This window comes from Tamandua tetradactyla, chromosome 23, assembly GCF_023851605.1.
Source record: "Tamandua tetradactyla isolate mTamTet1 chromosome 23, mTamTet1.pri, whole genome shotgun sequence".
NCBI lineage: Eukaryota > Metazoa > Chordata > Mammalia > Pilosa > Myrmecophagidae > Tamandua > Tamandua tetradactyla.
The window spans coordinates 35,507,044-35,526,682 of NC_135349.1; the positions used below are offsets into that span (position 1 = coordinate 35,507,044).

The window sequence follows — 19,639 nt, forward strand, 5'->3', positions numbered from 1 at the left end:
CAGCTCATTCTAGGATTTCTGTCTCACGTTGCCAGGAAGGTCCACACCCCTGGGAGTCATGTCCCACATAGAGAGAGGGAGGGCAGTGAGTTTCCTTGTTGTGTTGGCTGAGAGAGAAAGGCCAAATCTGAGCAACAAAAGAGGTTCTCTTGGGGGTGACTCTTAGGCCTAATTTTAAGTAGGCTTAGCTTATCCTTTGTGGGGTTAAGTTTCATACGAACAAACTGAAAGATTGAGTCTCCCTCACTCCACGAACCTGAGAGAATGAGTCTAGACCTGGTCTGTCATATCCTTATTAGAAAAAAGACATTTTGTGTCTTTTTTCCTTTTGAAAAGCTAGCCAGCTGCCCTTTCCTAGGGAAAGCCTGAACTCCCTAGGCACTTTCATTTTGAACTTTCACACAGTAGAAGAAACAAACTATGTGCAAATTAAATATATTACAGAAGCATGATTAGTTCAAGATTTTAAAATGATCACTAGTATGAACTTCAAGTTAGGACTAGAATTTTTTCCTATGATGAATAGATGTTAATTCTCTTTTTAAACTTTTTTCTGGTAAACCCTTTACCAGAAAAAGACATATGCATCAAGGCCCAAGCTCAAAATTTTTACATATTTCTCTAATATATGGAACTACACTAGCATAAAATATGAACATATCTAAAAACTCTTTAATACTGTGATTACTCCATCTACAAACATGGTAAGGTTTGCTCTCAAATTGACATAGGATTTTATAGGTAGAAGGATTTTATAGGATTTTTCAGGTCATCATTACTCACTTAAAGAAGACTTCTTCCATGGTAGTGACTGAAGCACCAAAGCTGGCAATGCCTAACTCTTTTTGATTCTTGTCCAGATCATTAAACAGACCTTCAAACCTAGAAGCAGAGGAGGAAAAGAAAAAACTAGCACTAACCTAAATGAATTTTCAATATAGTTTTGTCTCAAAATAATTTCTTATTAGTAATATGAAAAATGTTTAGTAGCTCTTTCTTCACTGCAATGCTTATGATGAAACAAAAGGGAAGAAGAAGGATTTATCTTAGCAAAGAACCCCATGGTAGCTTGATCTTTTATTCTTCTAATAAATCAATTAATTTCCTATGTATGTTCAGGACTATAGCTAGCTGACAAGAAGTTAAATATTGACATATGGCTCTTACATCAAAGAAAAGAGTTCTCAAATTTCAGAAAATGGAGTTGGTGAAGTATAAATCTCTTTCTGAGAGAGAAAGGCTTAGTCAAATAGCTAGGGGAGATATATGGTAGTTTTGGCAATTAAGTTATAGTTATACCAAGAGTTCTAAAGAAATTTTATAGGGTTTGATTTGTGCTCAGGGCCCTGAGGGTCTATGCTGGACCCTCTGGAAGGCCTCAAGAACCATGTTTGGGGGTTGGACAGTCCAGGCAGGTGCGTCAGGGCAAGGAGGCATGCAGCTGCCCATGGCCCAGGTCTGGGGTGCGCCTCCTGCACAGCCGGTCTGTTGAGGACAACTTACTGCAGGCATTCCAGAGGAGATGCCCCTAAGATGAATGTCTTTCACAAGTGCTACTGAAGTGAAAGGATTTACAACAGTTTGGAACCACAGTGGCAGATAAAACCAACTCCTTGGGGCTCAAGTATATAGGGATGGCCTGGATGAAAAAGCTGAGGAAGTGGGATGTAGAGAATGGGAGACCATCCAGGTAGTAGACCAAGTTACCTACCATACAGAGGCTCAGAGCCCTCAGAAGTGCATGGACAGGGAAGCAAGGATGAGGAAGTAAGCAAAGTCACATGGGACCACGCCCCTGTGCCCTGCCCCCACACCCCACCCCTGCCCCCCTGGTCCTGTTCTATGCCCCGCTCTATATCCCCACTGAGGTGTACACTACCCACCCCCCAACCCTGTGGTTGGTGGCTTCCAGTGTGCAATGGGACCAGTGGACCTGGCTGGAATTTCACTGGGTTTCCATCCATCTCACCCAGCTACCACAGTTAAGGAGAGGTGGGCCTGAGGGGATGAGGAACCTCAAGTGCCAGAAGAAATGAAAAGTGCAGTTTGGCAAACTGCCTATCTGTCTAACTTCAAACAGATCCTCAAGTAGAGCTGCATCTCCTGCATGAGGTCCAGGCCTTGCTTTGGCGGGGAATTACTGAAAAATGAAGTACAAAAGGAGACCTTCAACACAAACCCAAACAAACACTAAACCTTAAATGACTGAGGGAAATAAACTGTGCTGATTTGAAAGGACTTATGTACCCTAGAAAAGCCGTGATTTAATCCTAAGCAATCTTGTGGGAGCAACCGTTTTTCTTAATACCTATTCAGTACTATAGATTGGAAACTTGATTGGGTTATCTCCATGGAGATGTGGGTATTAAACTTTATTAGATAGAGACATGTCTTCATCCATTTTATGTGGGTCTTTTTTTTTTTTTATTAACGGAAAGAAAAAAAAAAGAAATTAACACAACATTTAGAAATCATACCATTCTACATATGCACTCAGTAATTCTTAACATCATCACATAGATGCATGATCATTGTTTCTTAGTACATTTGCATCGGTTTAGAGGAACTAGCAACACAACAGAAAAAGATATAAAATGTTAATATAAAGAAAAGAAATAAAAATAGTAGTAATAGTAAAAAACAACAACAACAAACAAACCAACAAGCAAACAAAAACAAAAAAACCCTATGGCTCAGATGCAGCTTCATTCAGTATTTTAACATGATTAATTTACAATTAGGTATTATTGTGCTGTCCATTTTTGAGTTTTTGTATCTAGTCCTGTTGCACAGTCTGTATCCCTTCAGCTTCAATTACCCATTGTCTTACCCTGTTTCTAACTCCTGCTGAACTCTGTTACCAATGACATATTTCAAGTTTATTCTCGAATGTCCGTTCACATCAGTGGGACCATACAGTATTTGTCCTTTAGTTTTTGGCTGGATTCACTCAGCATAATATTCTCTAGGTCCATCCATGTTATTACATGGTTCATAAGTTTATCTTGTCTTAAAGCTGCATAATATTCCATCGTATGTATATACCACAGTTTGTTTAGCCACTCTTCTGTTGATGGAGATTTTGGCTGTTTCCATCTCTTTGCAATTGTAAATAACGCTGCTATAAACATTGGTGTGCAAATGTCCGTTTGTGTCTTTGCCCTTAAGTCCTTTGAGTAGATACCTAGCAATGGTATTGCTGGGTCGTATGGCAATTCTATATTCAGCTTTTTGAGGAACCGCCAAACTGCCTTCCACAGTGGTTGCACCCTTTGACATTCCCACCAACAGTGGATAAGTGTGCCTCTTTCTCCGCATCCTCTCCAGCACTTGTCATTTTCTGTTTTGTTGATAATGGCCATTCTGGTGGGTGTGAGATGATATCTCATTGTGGTTTTGATTTGCATTTCTCTAATGGCCAGGGACATTGAGCATCTCTTCATGTGCCTCTTGGCCATCCGTATTTCTTCTTCTGGTAGGTGTCTGTTTAAGTCTTTTTCCCATTTTGTAATTGGGTTGGCTGTCTTTTTGTTGTTGAGTTGAATAATCTCTTTATAAATTCTGGATACTAGACCTTTATCTGATATATCATTTCCAAATATTGTCTCCCATTGTGTAGGCTGTCGTTCTACTTTCTTGATGAAGTTCTCTGATGCACAAAAGTGTTTAATTTTGAGGAGCTCCCATTTATTTATTTCCTTCTTCAGTGTTCTTGCTTTAGGTTTAAGGTCCATAAAACCACCTCCAGTTGTAAGATCCATAAGATATCTCCCAACATTTTCCTCTAACTGTTTTATGGTCTTAGACCTAATGTTTAGATCTTTGATCCATTTTGAGTTAACTTTTGTATAGGGTGTGAGAGATGGGTCTTCTTTCATTCTTTTGCATATGGATATCCAGTTCTCTAGGCACCATTTATTGAAGAGACTGTTCTGTCCCAGGTGAGTTGGCTTGACTGCCTTATCAAAGATCAAATGTCCATAGATGAGAGGGTCTATATCTGAGCACTCTATTCGCTTCCATTGGTCGATATATCTATCTTTATGCCAATACCATGCTGTTTTGACCACTGTGGCTTCATAATATGCCTTAAAGTCAGGCAGCGCGAGACCTCCAGCTTCGTTTTTTTTCCTCAAGATGTTTTTAGCAATTCGGGGTACCCTGCCCTTCCAGATAAATTTGCTTATTGGTTTTTCTATTTCTGAAAAATAAGTTGTTGGGATTTTGATTGGTATTGCATTGAATCTGTAAATCAATTTAGGTAGGATTGACATCTTAACTATATTTAGTCTTCCAATCCATGAACACGGTATGCCCTTCCATCTATTTAGGTCTTCTGTGATTTCTTTTAACAGTTTTTTGTAGTTTTCTTTATATAGGTTTTTTGTCTCTTTGGTTAAATTTATTCCTAGGTATTTTATTCTTTTAGTTGCGATTGTAAATGGGATTCGTTTCTTGATTTCCGCCTCAGGTTGTTCATTACTAGTGTATAGAAAAGCTACAGATTTTTGAATGTTGATCTTGTAGCCTGCTACTTTGCTGTACTCATTTATTAGCTCTAGTAATTTTGTTGTGGATTTTTCTGGGTTTTCTACATATAGTATCATATCGTCTGCAAACAGTGATAGTTTTACTTCTTCCTTTCCAATTTTGATGCCTTGTATTTCTTTTTCTTGCCTAATTGCTCTGGCTAGAACTTCCAACACAATGTTGAATAATAGTGGTGATAGTGGACATCCTTGTCTTGTTCCTGATCTTAGGGGGAAAGTTTTCAATTTTTCCCCATTGAGGATGATATTAGCTGTGGGTTTTTCATATATTCCCTCTATCATTTTAAGGAAGTTCCCTTGTATTCCTATCTTTTGAAGTGTTTTCAGCAGGAAAGGATGTTGAATCTTGTCAAATGCCTTCTCTGCATCAATTGAGATGATCATGTGATTTTTCTGCTTTGATTTGTTGATATGGTGTATTACATTAATTGATTTTCTTATGTTGAACCATCCTTGCATACCTGGGATGAATCCTACTTGGTCAGGATGTATAATTCTTTTAATGTGTTGTTGGATACGATTTGCTAGAATTTTATTGAGGATTTTTGCATCTGTATTCATTAGAGAGATTGGTCTGTACTTTTCTTTTTTTGTAATATCTTTGCCTGGTTTTGGTATGAGGGTGATGTTGGCTTCATAGAATGAATTAGGTAGTTTTCCCTCCACTTCGATTATGTTGAAGAGTTTGAGGAGAGTAGGTACTAATTCTTTCTGGAATGTTTGATAGAATTCACATGTGAAGCCGTCTGGTCCTGGACTTTTCTTTTTAGGGAGCTTTTGAATAACTAATTCAATCTCTTTACTTGTGATTGGTTTGTTGAGGTCGTCTATTTCTTCTTGAGTCAAAGTTGGTTGTTCATGTCTTTCCAGGAACCTGTCCATTTCTTCTAAATTGTTGTATTTATTAGCGTAAAGTTGTTCATAGTATCCTGTTATTACCTCCTTTATTTCTGTGAGGTCAGTAGTTATGTCTCCTCTTTCATTTCTAATCTTATTTATTTGCATCCTCTCTCTTCTTCTTTTTGTCAGTCTTGCTAAGGGCCCATCAATCTTGTTGATTTTCTCATAGAACCAACTTCTGGTCTTATTGATTTTCTCTATTGTTTTCATGTTTTCAATTTCATTTATTTCTGCTCTAATCTTTGTTATTTCTTTCCTTTTGCTTGCTTTGGGATTAGTTTGCTGTTCTTTCTCCAGTTCTTCCAAGTGGACAGTTAATTCCTGCATTTTTGCCTTTTCTTCTTTTCTGATAAAGGCATTTAGGGCAATAAATTTCCCTCTTAGCACTGCCTTTGCTGTGTCCCATAAGTTTTGATATGTTGTGTCTTCATTTTCATTTGCCTCTAGGTATTTACTAATTTCTCTTGCAATTTCTTCTTTGACCCACTTGTTGTTTAAGAGTGTGTTGTTGAGCCTCCATGTATTTATGAATTTTCTGGCACTCTGCCTATTATTGATTTCCAACTTCATTCCTTTATGATCTGAGAAAGTGTTGTGTATGATTTCAATATTTTTAAATTTGTTAAGACTTGCTTTGTGACCCAGCATATGGTCTATCTTTGAGAATGATCCATGAGCACTTGAAAAAAAGGTGTATCCTGCTGTTGTGGGATGTAATGTCCTATAGATGTCTGTTAAGTCAAGTTCATTTATAGTAATATTCAGGTTCTCTATTTCTTTATTGATCCTCTGTGTAGATGTTCTGTCCATTGATGAGAGTGGTGAATTGAAGTCTCCAACTATTATGGTATATGTGTCTATTTCCCTTTTCAGTGTATTCCTCATGTATTTTGGGGCATTCTGGTTCGGTGCGTAAATATTTATGATTGTTATGTCTTCTTGCTTAATTGTTCCTTTTAATAGTACATAGTGTCCTTCTTTGTCTCTTTTAACTGTTTTACATTTGAAGTCTAATTTGTTGGATATTAGTATAGCCACTCCTGCTCTTTTCTGGTTGTTGTTTGCATGAAATATCTTTTCCCAACCTTTCACTTTCAATCTATATTTATCTTTGGGTCTAAGATGTGTTTCCTGTAGACAGCATATAGAAGGATCCTGTTTTTTAATCCATTCTGCCAGTCTATGTCTTTTAATTGGGGAATTCAGTCCATTGACATTTAGAGTTATTACTGTTTGGATAATATTTTCCTCTACCATTTTGCCTTTTGTATTATATATATCATATCTGACTTTCCTTCTTTCTACACTTTTCTCCATGTCTCTCTCTTCTGTCTTTTTGTATCTGACTCTAGTGCTTCCTTTAGTATTTCTTGCAGAGCTGGTCTCTTGGTCACAAATTCTCTTAGTGACTTTTTGCCTGAGAATGTTTTAATTTCTCCCTCATTTTTGAAGGACAATTTTGCTGGATATAGGAGTCTTGGCTGGCAGTTTTTCTCTTTTAGTAACTTAAATATATCATCCCACTGTCTTCTAGCTTCCATCGTTTCTGCTGAGAAATCTACACATAGTCTTATTGGGTTTCCCTTGTATGTGACGGATTGTTTTTCTCTCGCTGCCTTCAAGACCCTCTCTTTCTCTTTGACCTCTGACATTCTAACTAGTAAGTGTCTTGGGGAACGCCTATTTGTGTCTAATCTCTTTGGGGTGCGCTGCACTTCTTGGATCTGTAATTTTAGGTCTTTCATAAGAGTTGGGAAATTTTCAGTGATAATTTCTTCCATTAGTTTTTCTCCTCCTTTTCCCTTCTCTTCTCCTTCTGGGATACCCACTACACGTATATTTGTACGGTTCACATTGTCCTTGAGTTCCCTGATACCTTGTTCAAATTTTTCCATTCTTTTCTGGATAGTTTCTGTTTCTTTTTGGAATTCAGATGTTTCATCCTCCAAATCACTAATTCTATCTTCTGTTTCTTTAAATCTGTCATTGTAGGTATCCATTGTTTTTTCCATCTTTTCTACTTTATCTTTCACTTCCATAAGTTCTGTGATTTGTTTTTTCAGTTTTTCTATTTCTTCTTTATGTTCAGCCCATGTCTTCCTCATGTCCTCCCTCAATTTATCGATTTCGTTTTTGAAGAGGTTTTCCATTTCTGTTCGTATATTCAGCATTAGTTGTTTCAGCTCCTGTATCTCATTTGAACTATTGGTTTCTTCGTTTGACTGGGCCATATGTTCAATTTTCTGAGCGTGATCCGTTATCTTCTGCTGGCGTCTGGGCATTTAGTCAGATTTCCCCGGGTGTTCGACCCCACAGGTTGAAAGATTTTTCTGTGCAATCTCTGGGTTCTGTTTTTCTTATCCTGCCCAGTAGGTGGCGCTCGTGGCACACGTTTGTCTGTGGGTTCCACCAGTGAAAGTTGCTGTGGGTCCTTTAACTCTGGAAAATTCTTGCCGTAGGGGAGGTTCGGCAGCCGAAGCGTCTTGGAAGAATGCCAGCCGGCCTGGGGTTCCGAATGCGGGGAGGGTCTCCAGCCGTCGCAGCACAGGAGAGCGTCCGGCCAAATGAGCTAGTCGGCCCGGGGCACCAAGCGTGGCGGGAGGGCGCCAGCTGTTGCAGCCCGGGAGAGTGCACTGTTCCCAGCCGACGGGGGAGTCACGTGTTTGGAAGGGATCCCCCGGTCACTGTTCTCCGCAGTCTGGGGATTTCCGACCCAACTATCTCAGTTGTTCCGGGGGGCCTCGTGTGGTGGGGGCATCAGCCGCCGTGGCCTAAGGGGACCGCCTGTCCAATTCTACCAGCTGGCCTGGGAAGGTGGAACGGAGGGACTCCGGTCGCTTTCCGTCCCACCCAGGAAAGCCCGTGCCCCTTGGTGATCTCACCGGAGCTGGTTCTCCCAGATAGTCAGCCGTTCCAGGATGGGGTACGCTGTCCCTTTGATCTCCCTCGTGGCTCCGGGAGCTGCTCTCTATTATCTCCACTCCCCCAGTAGCTGTTCTGGAGGAGGAAAGGTGAGGGCGGCAAGGCTGTCGAGGCTGGTGGCGGAGGAGCACGGTGAAGGCGGGGGAAGAGGGCACCGTGGTGGTTGGAGAGCAGCCGGAGCAGGAGGGGGAAGAGAGGGGAGAAGGAGGGCGGGAGGCTTGGCTGCTGCGGGGCGTGGGTGCCGCGCGGCGGGCCGGCGGAGAAAGAGAGGGGAGAAGGAGGGCGGGCGGCTCGGCTGCTGCGGGGCATGGGCGCCGCGCGGCGGGCCGGCGGAGAAAGAGAGGGGAGAAGGAGGGCGGGCGGCTCGGCTGCCTTTATGTGGGTCTTGATTAGTTTTCTGGAATCCTATAAAAGAGGAAACATTTTGGAGAAAGGAGGAGATTCAGAGAGAGCAGAGAAGAATGACACAGCTACAAGAAGCAGAGTCCACCAGCCAGCGACCTTTGCAGATGAAGAAGGAAAATGCCTCCCGGGAGCTTCATGAAACAGGAAGTTAGGAGAGAAAGCTAACAGATGATGCCATGTTTGCCACGTGTCTTTCCAGATGAGAGAGAAACCCTGACTGTGTTCTCCATGTGCCTTCTCACTTGAGAGAGAAACCCTGAACTTCATTGGCCTTCTTGAAGCAAAGTATCTTTCCTTGGATGCCTTAGATTGGACATTTCTATAGACTTGCTTAAATTGGGACATTTCCATGGCTTAAAAACTGTTAACTTACAGCTTATTAAATTCTCCCTTTTAAAAAGCCATTCCCTTTCTGGTATATTGCATTCTGGCAGCTAGCAAACTAGAACATCAACCTTTAAAATAACCCTATCAAAATAATCAAATGCCTTGTCACCAACAGAAAATCACAAAGCATATGAAGATGCAGGCAGATATGGCCCAACCAAATGACCAAATTAAGATACTGGAGGAGACACAGACTTTGGAACAATTAATCAAACATATTCATATAAATTTCCTAAATAAATTTAATGGATTGGCTAATGATATAAAGGATATCAAGAAGTCACTAGAAGAGCATAAAGAAGAATTTGAAAGAGTAAGTAGTAAAATAGCAGATATCACTAAGTTGAAACATACTGTAGACCAAACTAAAGATGTTATACAGGAAGAATTAACAGTATTTTAGGTTCAAAAGATTATCTTCTCTGGAAACCCATCCACTTCTTGAACACATTTCCTATTCTCAATGAGAGACTATTACACTTACATTTGATTACCCTCATAGAAAGTGAACTCAAAACTTTCCATTTTCTAAATTTATTCCATATTTTTGGCTGAATTCCATTTTCATCTAAACCTTATTCTGCTTTAATAATTGGTTCTAATGTTGCTCTTTATTGTAATCTGACAATGATACTTCTTCACATATTTTAAGGTCATATTTCTGTTCCAGTTGAATATTTTCCTCAATAGGATCACTTCAGTGTGTGTTTTTTTAATCTCTATCAACACCCCATATACTCTGTCAAGGATTATTGTGTCTATACGCACTGGTATATAGTTTTCTTGCAAAGTCTTTGCCTGATTTGGTATCAGGGTAATACTGGCCTTATAAAATGAGTTGGAAAATGTTCTCTCCTCATATTTTTTTAGAAAAATTTGAGTAGAATTTGTATTATTTCTTCTTTAAATGTTTGGTAGAATTCATCAGTGGAGCCATCTGGTCTTGGAGTTTTCTTTGTTGGAAGGTTTTTAAGTACAGATTCAGTTTCCTTAAAAATAAAGATCTTTACAATTGTTTTCCAAGGGATTTTTTCCATTTCATCTAAGTTGTCAAACTTTTGACGTGGAACTGTTTATAGCATTCCCTATTATTATTTTAATATAACTGAAGATTGGTAGTGATATCAACTTGCTCATACATAACACAGGTATTTATGTCTTCTTTTTCTTTCTCATCAATTTGACAAGAGTTTATCAAATGTATTGGTTTTCTCAAAGAACCAGCTTACAACTTTTTAAAAAAATCTAAAAAATTCACTTTCATTAGCTACATTCTATGGATAAGAATATAGGTATGGGGTTATAAATATTATTTCAAGGTCTATTTCTTATTGTTTTCTCATGTAAAAACTCACATGTAGAGCATTTAGAAGGGGGCCTGGCACAAAGTAAATGAAAAATTAATATTGGCTATCAAAACTTTATTCTTTTCTCATTATGTTGAACTGTTTTATGAATTAAATGTGTTAGGAGCATTTTATTCTGGCCCAGAAGTCCATATTTAATGTGTTGATGTAAATCTTTGTGACTATTCATTTTTACAAACTTCTTTATCTTTTCCATGTCTAAAATATTAGTAGAAAGACATGATGAAAATATCTCTTGCTTCTAAATCCTTAACTTTTCTGTTTTAGAGTTAATCTTAATGATATATTCATTATTCCTTGTTTCTTCTGATAATGTCACTGAATACGAATTGTTTGGAAAACAGCTATCATGCCACAGTTTGTAAAAGAACCACGTGGGCAGGAAACCAAAGATGCATTCCAGACAAAGTTAAACAGAAGTTATTGTCACTGGCAGTTCCCACTACCAAGAGAAAGGGCCGATAGCTAATATTCCTGACTGGCTACTGGAAGCAACATGTGCCTCATTTAGGGAGTCTCCTGGCTCCCTTAGCAAAGGTGACCTGCAACAACAGCAGGGTCCAGAGGCTGGTCAGCATACTGTAGCACAGATGTTGCCTTTGGAGCTTATGGACCCCACCAGCCCCACTTAAGCAGAAGTTCTGTGACTCCTATCCACGTGGCCTGGTGTCTATGGTGGCAAAGGATTCCAAATGGGATGCACTGGCCCCTCAAGAGTTTGGACACGCAAACTACCTGAGGCAGCTGTTAAGTATTTTCCCTCCAAATAGCAGCTTTTAGCCTGCTACTAGGCTCTAATGGAGACTAAGTTCTTATGTAACTTTAAGACCAAAGCTGTCCATTCTCATGTGGGTACTTACTAATCCTACTATTTTAACAGGATAGGCTCAACAAAACTCCATAACTTACTGGAAATGGTATATCCAATATCAAGGTTGACCAGGACCCCAAAGAGTCAGCTGACTCCATAAACAAATAGCTGCTTTACTGGAAAAGACTGAATGGCCTATAGGGGATGTTCCTGTCCCTCCCTTAGCTAAATGAGGCCCTGTAAGATGTTTCAGCTGATAGTATGGCTTGGGTTGTGAGTAGATCCACAAATTCAAGGCTTTTGGAGTCCTTTGGATCATGGTAGCTATCTTCCCTACGGACAGCCTCCTTCTACTGAAACTGGATGGGATATTCTGCCCAACGGGCTGAGCTCCAAGTGTTAGTAATGGCTGTGCAAGCCTCTCCTAAGATAATCCCTTTTTACATCATTATAGACTCATGGATCATTGACAAAGGCTAGCTATATAGTTTTGTCTATGGCAAACTAATGGTTGTGCTATAAAAGATTCCCTTATGGGGGACCAGGGATTATGGTAACAGCTTGGGAACTTGGAAAGAGATCTTCTCATCACCCATGTCGAAGCCCATGGTAAAGGGCCATTTGAAGCAGAAAACGGTAGAATTCCTATGCTGAACAAACATGTGCCCAACAGGTAGCCATGACTGCTAAGAAAACAGGACATGGGAACCTTCCTTTTGATGCAAGAATGGGCTAAATCATGACGACTCACTCTAGAAGAAGCTGAGGCCACAGATGCAGCACAGTTATGTAACTCCTGTCAACAAGTTCAGGCCATGCAAAATGGTGAGCTGGTTTACAAAAGTTAGGACTTAGGCCCTGCACAAATGTGGCAAATTTATAATATTAGACTGTTAACCTTAGTCAGGGGTTCTGATGGTGCCCGATAGCTACAGACACATACTCTGGCTAAGGACAGTAATACCTGTGTGTCATTTGGATGCTGGGATCACTATCTGTTGCCTTAGAGAAACACCTCTGCCATGTATTTGTATGCCCAACTGAACTCCAGTCAGATCAAGTTACCTAATTTAAAGCATAACCAACTAAAAAATGGGTGTACTTCCATGGCATCAGGTGGATCTCCCATGCCTTCTGTCACCTTTAAGCAAATGGAGTAAAAGAACACTGGAATGGCTGAATTAACAGCTACACAAAGGCCATCAAGATGGACACCTGATGGGATGGTATCCACCTTAAATAAAGACCACATGGACATTAAATGCTGCCTCTAGAGAAGGGAAACACAGCACTGCAGCCTTATTGGGAAATCCTGATCTTCAAGAGTAGGAGGGGGATTGGTGGTGGAGGACCTGGTAGTCACTGATTAGGCTGTGCTCACTTAATTTCAAACAGTATTCCCAACCATTCTTTCTCCTTTTTTTGTTTCAATAGGGTACACTCCTTGGGGGTAGTTTTTGGTCCAAGCGGCGGTGTCACCACCAACAGGGCTCCTTTTAGAGGTAATGCTGCCTCTAGGTGCCTCCCTCCTGTGGGACCCCATGGAATGGGGACAGAGGCAACAGAATATCAAGGCACTAGGGTCCCCTAGTCACACCCAGAACTCCCAACCCCCTATGCATGTGGGCAACATTATTTGGGTAGGTAAAATTTATGTAGGAAGTGACTTCCCCTTTCAGACTGATGACTAAGGTTGGAAAGTTTGGGTCAAGTAATGGAGACAGTGAATCCCCACTGACATTGTAGGATTTGGACAGCCTGGGCTTCAGCACCTGGGCAGCTCTCATTTGAAATAATAGGATAGGAACATCTCTGGCCTTCAGAAGTATGAGAGTTGGGTAGGGGGTGGGGAAGCTAACCTCTCTTTCTCTGCGTCCCTTAGAAATCTCTGTAGTGCTTGCATTGACAATACCAAAGTAAAGGTCAGCATGGTGGTGGCATCCGGTGGCAACTTAAAGCAATTTGAATTCCCTATCCCAGAATATAATCTTTATCTGCACAAACAACGATTTTAGAAAGGCTGGCTAGTACACAATGACACCAACCTCTCCGGAGTGTCAGTGGGTCAAATTGCCAGGTAAGTCATTGATGCATGTTCAGCTACAAATTCATCCTGGTGTTCCCTGTTTCAATATTACTTATAGCATGGATGGAAAAAATCCTCACATGGGAACCACTGACTCATATTGGCACTTTGGATGAGGGGATGCCTGCAACCATTCACTGCTGCTTCATGGCATACTCAGTCTGAACAAATTTATAACTGGACTAGTAAACATTATAATAACAAATCCCTAGTGGGTGTCTCATGTGCCTCACTCTGTGGTCCTTACTGGGCAACGGAATATCCCATGCAAGGAGAGTACTCTTGCTGCATTGGGATATTAGGGCCCATGGTCCATGTGGACAATCATACAAAGGGTTGGAAGGCCCCTGAGTACTGTTCATCATTGGGTTGCCAGTGACACCCTCTCAGGAGGACAATCAGATAGTTGGTTGCATTGTGTGGTCCTAGTTCTGATGCCCAGCATAGGCATACCTCCATTAGAATACATAATATGCTACTAGTCTCTGACCATGGAGGAAATAGCGAACACTACCACCTGAGCAATTCAAGACCAACAGGATACATTAAATTATTTAGCAGATGATAGTGGATAATCAGGTAGCTCTTGATTATCTGTTGGAAGAACACGGGGTGGGGGTGAGGGTCTGTGTTATTGCTAGTACATTATGCTATGTCTACATAAACAATCCAGGAAAGATTGAAACTGAATTGGAAAAGATATATGCGTGAGCAGATAGCTGTCATCCATACAACCCCAATTTCCCTTGAATTCTTTGATTTCTTTAGCTTTCTTAATCCAGAACTTGGGGATCCTGGTTAAGGACTGTTTACAGGAAGGCCTGTTCATCCTTCTAGGACTGGTTCTCCTGGTAGCCATAGTGAAGTGCACTATTCTCTGGGTGAATGAAGCGTTACTCCAACCAGTGCCAAACATTGTATGTTCTTTGGCAACAATAATACCTCAGTACCATGGAGTGGGTAGAAGTGTTTGGACTCCTACTCTTGATGACTAGCATTTCTTTGCTGTTTTTCTCATGGTGGGCTTTCTACCTTGGTAGAAGACTGGAACGTTGATCTGTCACATATGATATAGGAGGAGCAGGCATTGTGATAAATTTAAGCAGCTTCTCTGTATACATATTTCTTCCAGAATACCCTGTACTTCCAGATTTACAGTTAGGGTACCCAAGGAAACATCTGTCTTTTGTCTCTATGTGAGTCTTCATATAATGACTGTCTAGTTGTAGTTTCTTTTATTTCTCATAATCTTTGGTATCAAATTCTTTTATTCTTCCTCATGACTAGGACTGAGGACCCTTTCAGCACTCTTATAATACTGCTTCATGCTGCTGTTTCTTAAGAAGGTTCATATTTACTCTCCAAATGACTATAATTCCTATGAAGCATTTATTCTTCATCCATTCTACTTAGGAGCTCTTTATCAGATGGAAAAGCAGAGTAATGTCCTACAAGTCCTTCATCTTTTTTGCATATGATGATCACCTCACATCCATGGGACATCTAGGTAGTAATTACCTCTGGCAAGAAGATGAATATGGCACACTACTTAAAGGTCACTGATGAGTATTTTAAATTTCCATTTCTCTTAACTGGGATGGGAGTCCCAGGTAGAATTATCATCCCTTCATTTTCCCATATAACTAACTTAGATAACTGCTACAATCAAAATCCCAGTTATCCCTGTGTCCTTGTCACTCTTGCACCAAGAGTTCCCATTCAAACTTCTCTTAACGTTTATAATCTTAATATTTTCCTGGATATTATTCTTCAGGCTGAAAATCTACATACTATGCATATATATTTTACTATTAACTATCCCTTATTAACTCTAGGAAGCAACAGCCACTAGCTATAATAATACTGTGTATGATACATATTATATAAGATACAATCTTCCCCCCAAAAAACAGAAAGAAAAATATGAAATAATTATTGAATGAACTTGAATTTATGACATAATACTTGGTTCAGCGAGAACTCAGTTGTGAATATCCCAACTCTACTACTCAGCAAATGATAGCTATACCTGGAGATCTAGTTTGTTAGCACTAAAACAAAAAATGATTCCTGCCCATCCAAAAACTATTCATCTAAAACTTTCTGGATCCATACCTTTGTATATACTTTTTGGGTAAGATAAATGATAATTCAGCTCCAATATTGTTCTCCAAAGTGGCATTTGGAATGTGATAACGAATGAGTTCAGATATCTTCTCAACATCACAATGAGGTTCCCTTTCCATGACTATATGGTATCCAGCACCTGAGAGAAATCATTTATAAGACAAAACAAATAAGTTCTGTACTTTTAAATCCTCTTATAAGACTAAATTTGGGTCTCTGTATTTCAGGTTAGCTAGATCCACAAGGAAGAAGACAGGATAAATAATAGCTTCCTCTATAATTTCAAAAAATTTCTCAGTGAACAATGATCTAGTGTATATAGCCAGATATAGAAAGTATATGAAAAAGGTCCCTGTTATCTGGCTTCTTATTTCTGAAACTGCAATCTTGATATATATTCACTTAACAATTATTATTGGTTGCCCACTGTGTGTCAGGTAATAATCTAGGCCCTGGAGATAGAGCAGTGAACCAAGTAGATAAAAATCCCTGTCCTTATTAAGAGCTTACTTTCTAGAGAGAAGAAACAGTCAACAAAAGGAATAATATGAAACACACAGTATGTTAGAAAAAATAAAGCAAAGAAGGGAGATGTGAAAAGTTGAGGAAAGGTTGTTAAATTTTAGACAGATACATGGAAAGCATAACTGAGAAAATGATTTTCCATTAAAGACCTTAAAGAAGTCAGAGAACTATTATTCTTAATTAGTGGTCTGCAAGTACAGAGAAATTCTTCTCTGAAATTGGAGGAAAACATCAATGTTTTTAAATATATGTAATTCAAATGGTCATTTTACTTGCATTTATTTTCCACATTAATTTTTTTTTTTTTTTGGCATGGGCAGGCTTCAGGAATCAAACCTGGGTCTCTAGCTCGGCAGGTGAGAATTGTTGCCACTGAGCCATCATTGCACCGCCCCACATTAATATTTAAAACAGTGAATAACAGATCTTAAACACAGATCTCTTGGTCAATAATCTGGTTCATTACCTATATGTAAGGCAGTATTATTTCATTTTTCAAATGAGGCAACTGACATGACTCTCATGAGAATGAAGTGACTCATCCATCATTTACTAGCTATGGGGCCAAAACTTTTTTGGTTTACTTACAAAATGATGTGTAGATTGTTTTTCATTTCTCTGGAATCATGAGATAGTAAACTTCACAATTATCTTATACTCTCAACAGTCTGATCAATAGAAAATGACCTCTTAAACAGAGAGCTCAGTTAGTGAGAGCTGAATACTGATACCAGCATGGAATTTTCCATGCCATCAAAGAAGCAAATAGAAATTCTAGACTTTTGATAGAAGTGTTAGAAATTCAGTTTCAGCAGACTTAAAGTGCAGTCTCTTACAGAAGGGACCGAAATTTCCCAATGTAGTATGGTCTTGTTTAGTTACATATTATATATGATTTTATCAATAATTAGTAAAATTAGCAAATATAATTTGAAACTATTATAAATAATTTATTTAAATAAAACCATACCCACTTAAATCATGTGGCTTATAACCCAGGGACACAAATTTACATGGCATAAGCCCAATCTTGAATGTACAGCTCATTGCAAGTCAATTGTACAAACCCAAATCTGTAAAGTGATCAAACACTTTGAACAAAAAAATTGGCATATTTAAGCACGACTTTAGATAAGTTATTTGATGTATCTGGGCCCCAGTTTTGTATTCCAATGTTGTTTTGAATATTAAATAATATTTATAAAGTAGCTAACATAGTAACCAGTCTAGAGAAGATGATTAATGTAAGTTGAATAAACTCAAATACTGAATACACGAATGATTAAGTCAGTGTATCCTTAATTATCTCTACTTGCACTGATATATTTAGAATTCTCACTACTATAATTTTAGCCCCCAGTAATTCACTGTGTACCATTTTTATCTTCTCTGAAGACTTTATACTTATTGAAGACAAGGATAGTTTTATTCCATTTTTATGATCCTTTCATTCTACAATAAATTCTTACTGCAGTTGTCCCATTTAAGAGATATATCATTACACTGGGAATTTCTGTTTGTTTGCTTGTTTTTTGCAAGGGTATACACTGAGAACCAAACCTGGGTCTCTAGCATGGCAGGCGAGAATTCTGCCAATAAGCCACTGTCGCACCACCCCACACTGGGAATTTGATACTGGTTTGGCAAAGGAGAAACTAGGACTGGAGATGCCCTTGTTTCTCTACTCCCATTACTCATCAACCTATCAATTACTAAATCAAATAAATCTATTTGGAGGCACAACCTCATTCCAGGGACAAATAAAACTGTAAGTATGTACAAAAATTGGAGAAATGAGCATGATCTTTGTGGGTTGATGAAAGTATTTCCTGAGTCTCACAGTATGTGTTTGAGAAAAAGTGGTAAGTATATATAGGGAATATCCAAATTATATAGGGCCTTAAAAGCCAATTAGAATAGTTGGGATCTAATTAATAGGACAGAAGAAATCACCAAGATTTTGGTAAATTGACAAAAATAATGAAAATCATGTTAGAAGGGTATTATAAGGCATCACTATCCTAAGAATGATAAAGGGAGAGAGACCATATATTTGTTTCAGGAAGACTGAAGAGCCACAGCACTGCAGGGTCCCCTTGACCATGATGGCAATGCGGTCACCCAGGACGTCAGCTTCATCCATGTACTGGGTAGTCAGTAAAATAGTACGATTCTGTTTATATCGCTGAAGGAGATCCCATGTGGTCCTCCTTGACACTAGGTCCATGCCGGATGTTGGTTCATCAAGTATCAACACCTAAAGACCAGAAGAACAATTCCATGACCACTGATAACTGATACTATGTTACTCATGGAATACCTTACTATTCATGGGGGGCACATTTAAGCTAAGATATAGAATCTAGACTTAAATAGAATTAAAAACTCTGGAAAATTAATAATAACCCCAAACCCTATGACCTGGTGGATCAATAATATGAATCTCCTTTGATTACCACTGGCAAGATCCTTTTAAAGGGTTTATGTTAGGTTTTTATCAGCTGAGTGTTTTAGCCAGCTGGAACGGATCCATTTTAGCTCCCTCTCTCTTTCTTTCTCTCTTTCCTTTAATACCTTGGAGTCCCCTATAAGTGCTATTATGACGGAGAGTTTGCGCTTCATTCCTCCAGTTAGTGACTGTGAAAATGCATCACGCTTCTCTCGCAGATTGAAAGTAGACAACAGATAGTCAATTTCCATAGGAAGCATTTTCCGAGGTACTCCTTTTATCTAGAAAGAGGAACCAAAATTTACATGGTGTTTCCAACTTTATTCTTACAACAAAAACTTTTTTACACAGCTATCTATATGTTTCCTGCAACTCTGTCATTAGTAACACTTTGTACAGCTGTTTCTTTTTTACATCAGTTACATCATATTGTCTTTCCCTTGTATCTCTTTAAGTCTAAAGGAGAGTTATTCAAAAAAAAATTTTTAGAATTTGTAAAGATTCCTGAAGCACAGGAATACAGGGAGAAATGAAAACACATCTCTGGCTTCTAGGTAGGATGGAGTAACCAAAACACACATATACCGTTTTATCTCCCACTGAATTCAACTGTTAGATCTGGACATATGTAGATCTAATCCTAATAAACAAACCAAACTTTGGAAATTGAGTTCATGGGTAGAACTTTGCCCAGGTGCCAGTATGACCAATGGAAAACATGTATGCAGGAGAAATAGGAATAGCACCGCATAGACTTTGAAAATTGGTAAAAGAACCACAGCTCACAAATAGTATATAAACAAGAGTCAAGTGATGTACTATTAAAAACATACAGGATATAAACCAAAATTACTAGTCACACAAAGAATAGTAAAAATCTCAACTCACATAAGAAAACACAACAGATATCAATGATGAAATGACAAGACATTGGATTATCCACTAAGGTCTTTAATGCAGCTATTATAAAAATGTTCAAATGAGCAACTGCAGAAAATATTAACATAGAAGTATGAGAAAATTATAGAAGATAAAAATAAGAAAAAATATAAAACTAACTAAAAAATATAGTAACTAAACTAAAAACTCGTTTGATGTACTTGATACTAG

The 19,639-nt window shown here is 38.9% G+C and overlaps 1 protein-coding gene across 7 annotated transcripts in view; it reads right to left on the reverse strand.

Annotated features, from left to right (window-relative positions):
* Positions 1 to 19,639, reverse strand: part of LOC143667399 (phospholipid-transporting ATPase ABCA3-like) — a 324,917-nt gene that overhangs the window by 115,903 nt on the left and 189,375 nt on the right. For all 7 annotated transcript variants that reach the window (XM_077141587.1, XM_077141586.1, XM_077141582.1 and 4 more), the window contains 4 exons: positions 18,655 to 18,810; positions 18,127 to 18,337; positions 15,544 to 15,694; positions 784 to 882 (listed from right to left, as the gene is read on the reverse strand). In XM_077141587.1, the coding sequence (XP_076997702.1) occupies positions 784 to 882; positions 15,544 to 15,694; positions 18,127 to 18,337; positions 18,655 to 18,810 (617 nt within the window). The remainder of the gene's footprint in view (positions 1 to 783; positions 883 to 15,543; positions 15,695 to 18,126; positions 18,338 to 18,654; positions 18,811 to 19,639) is intronic.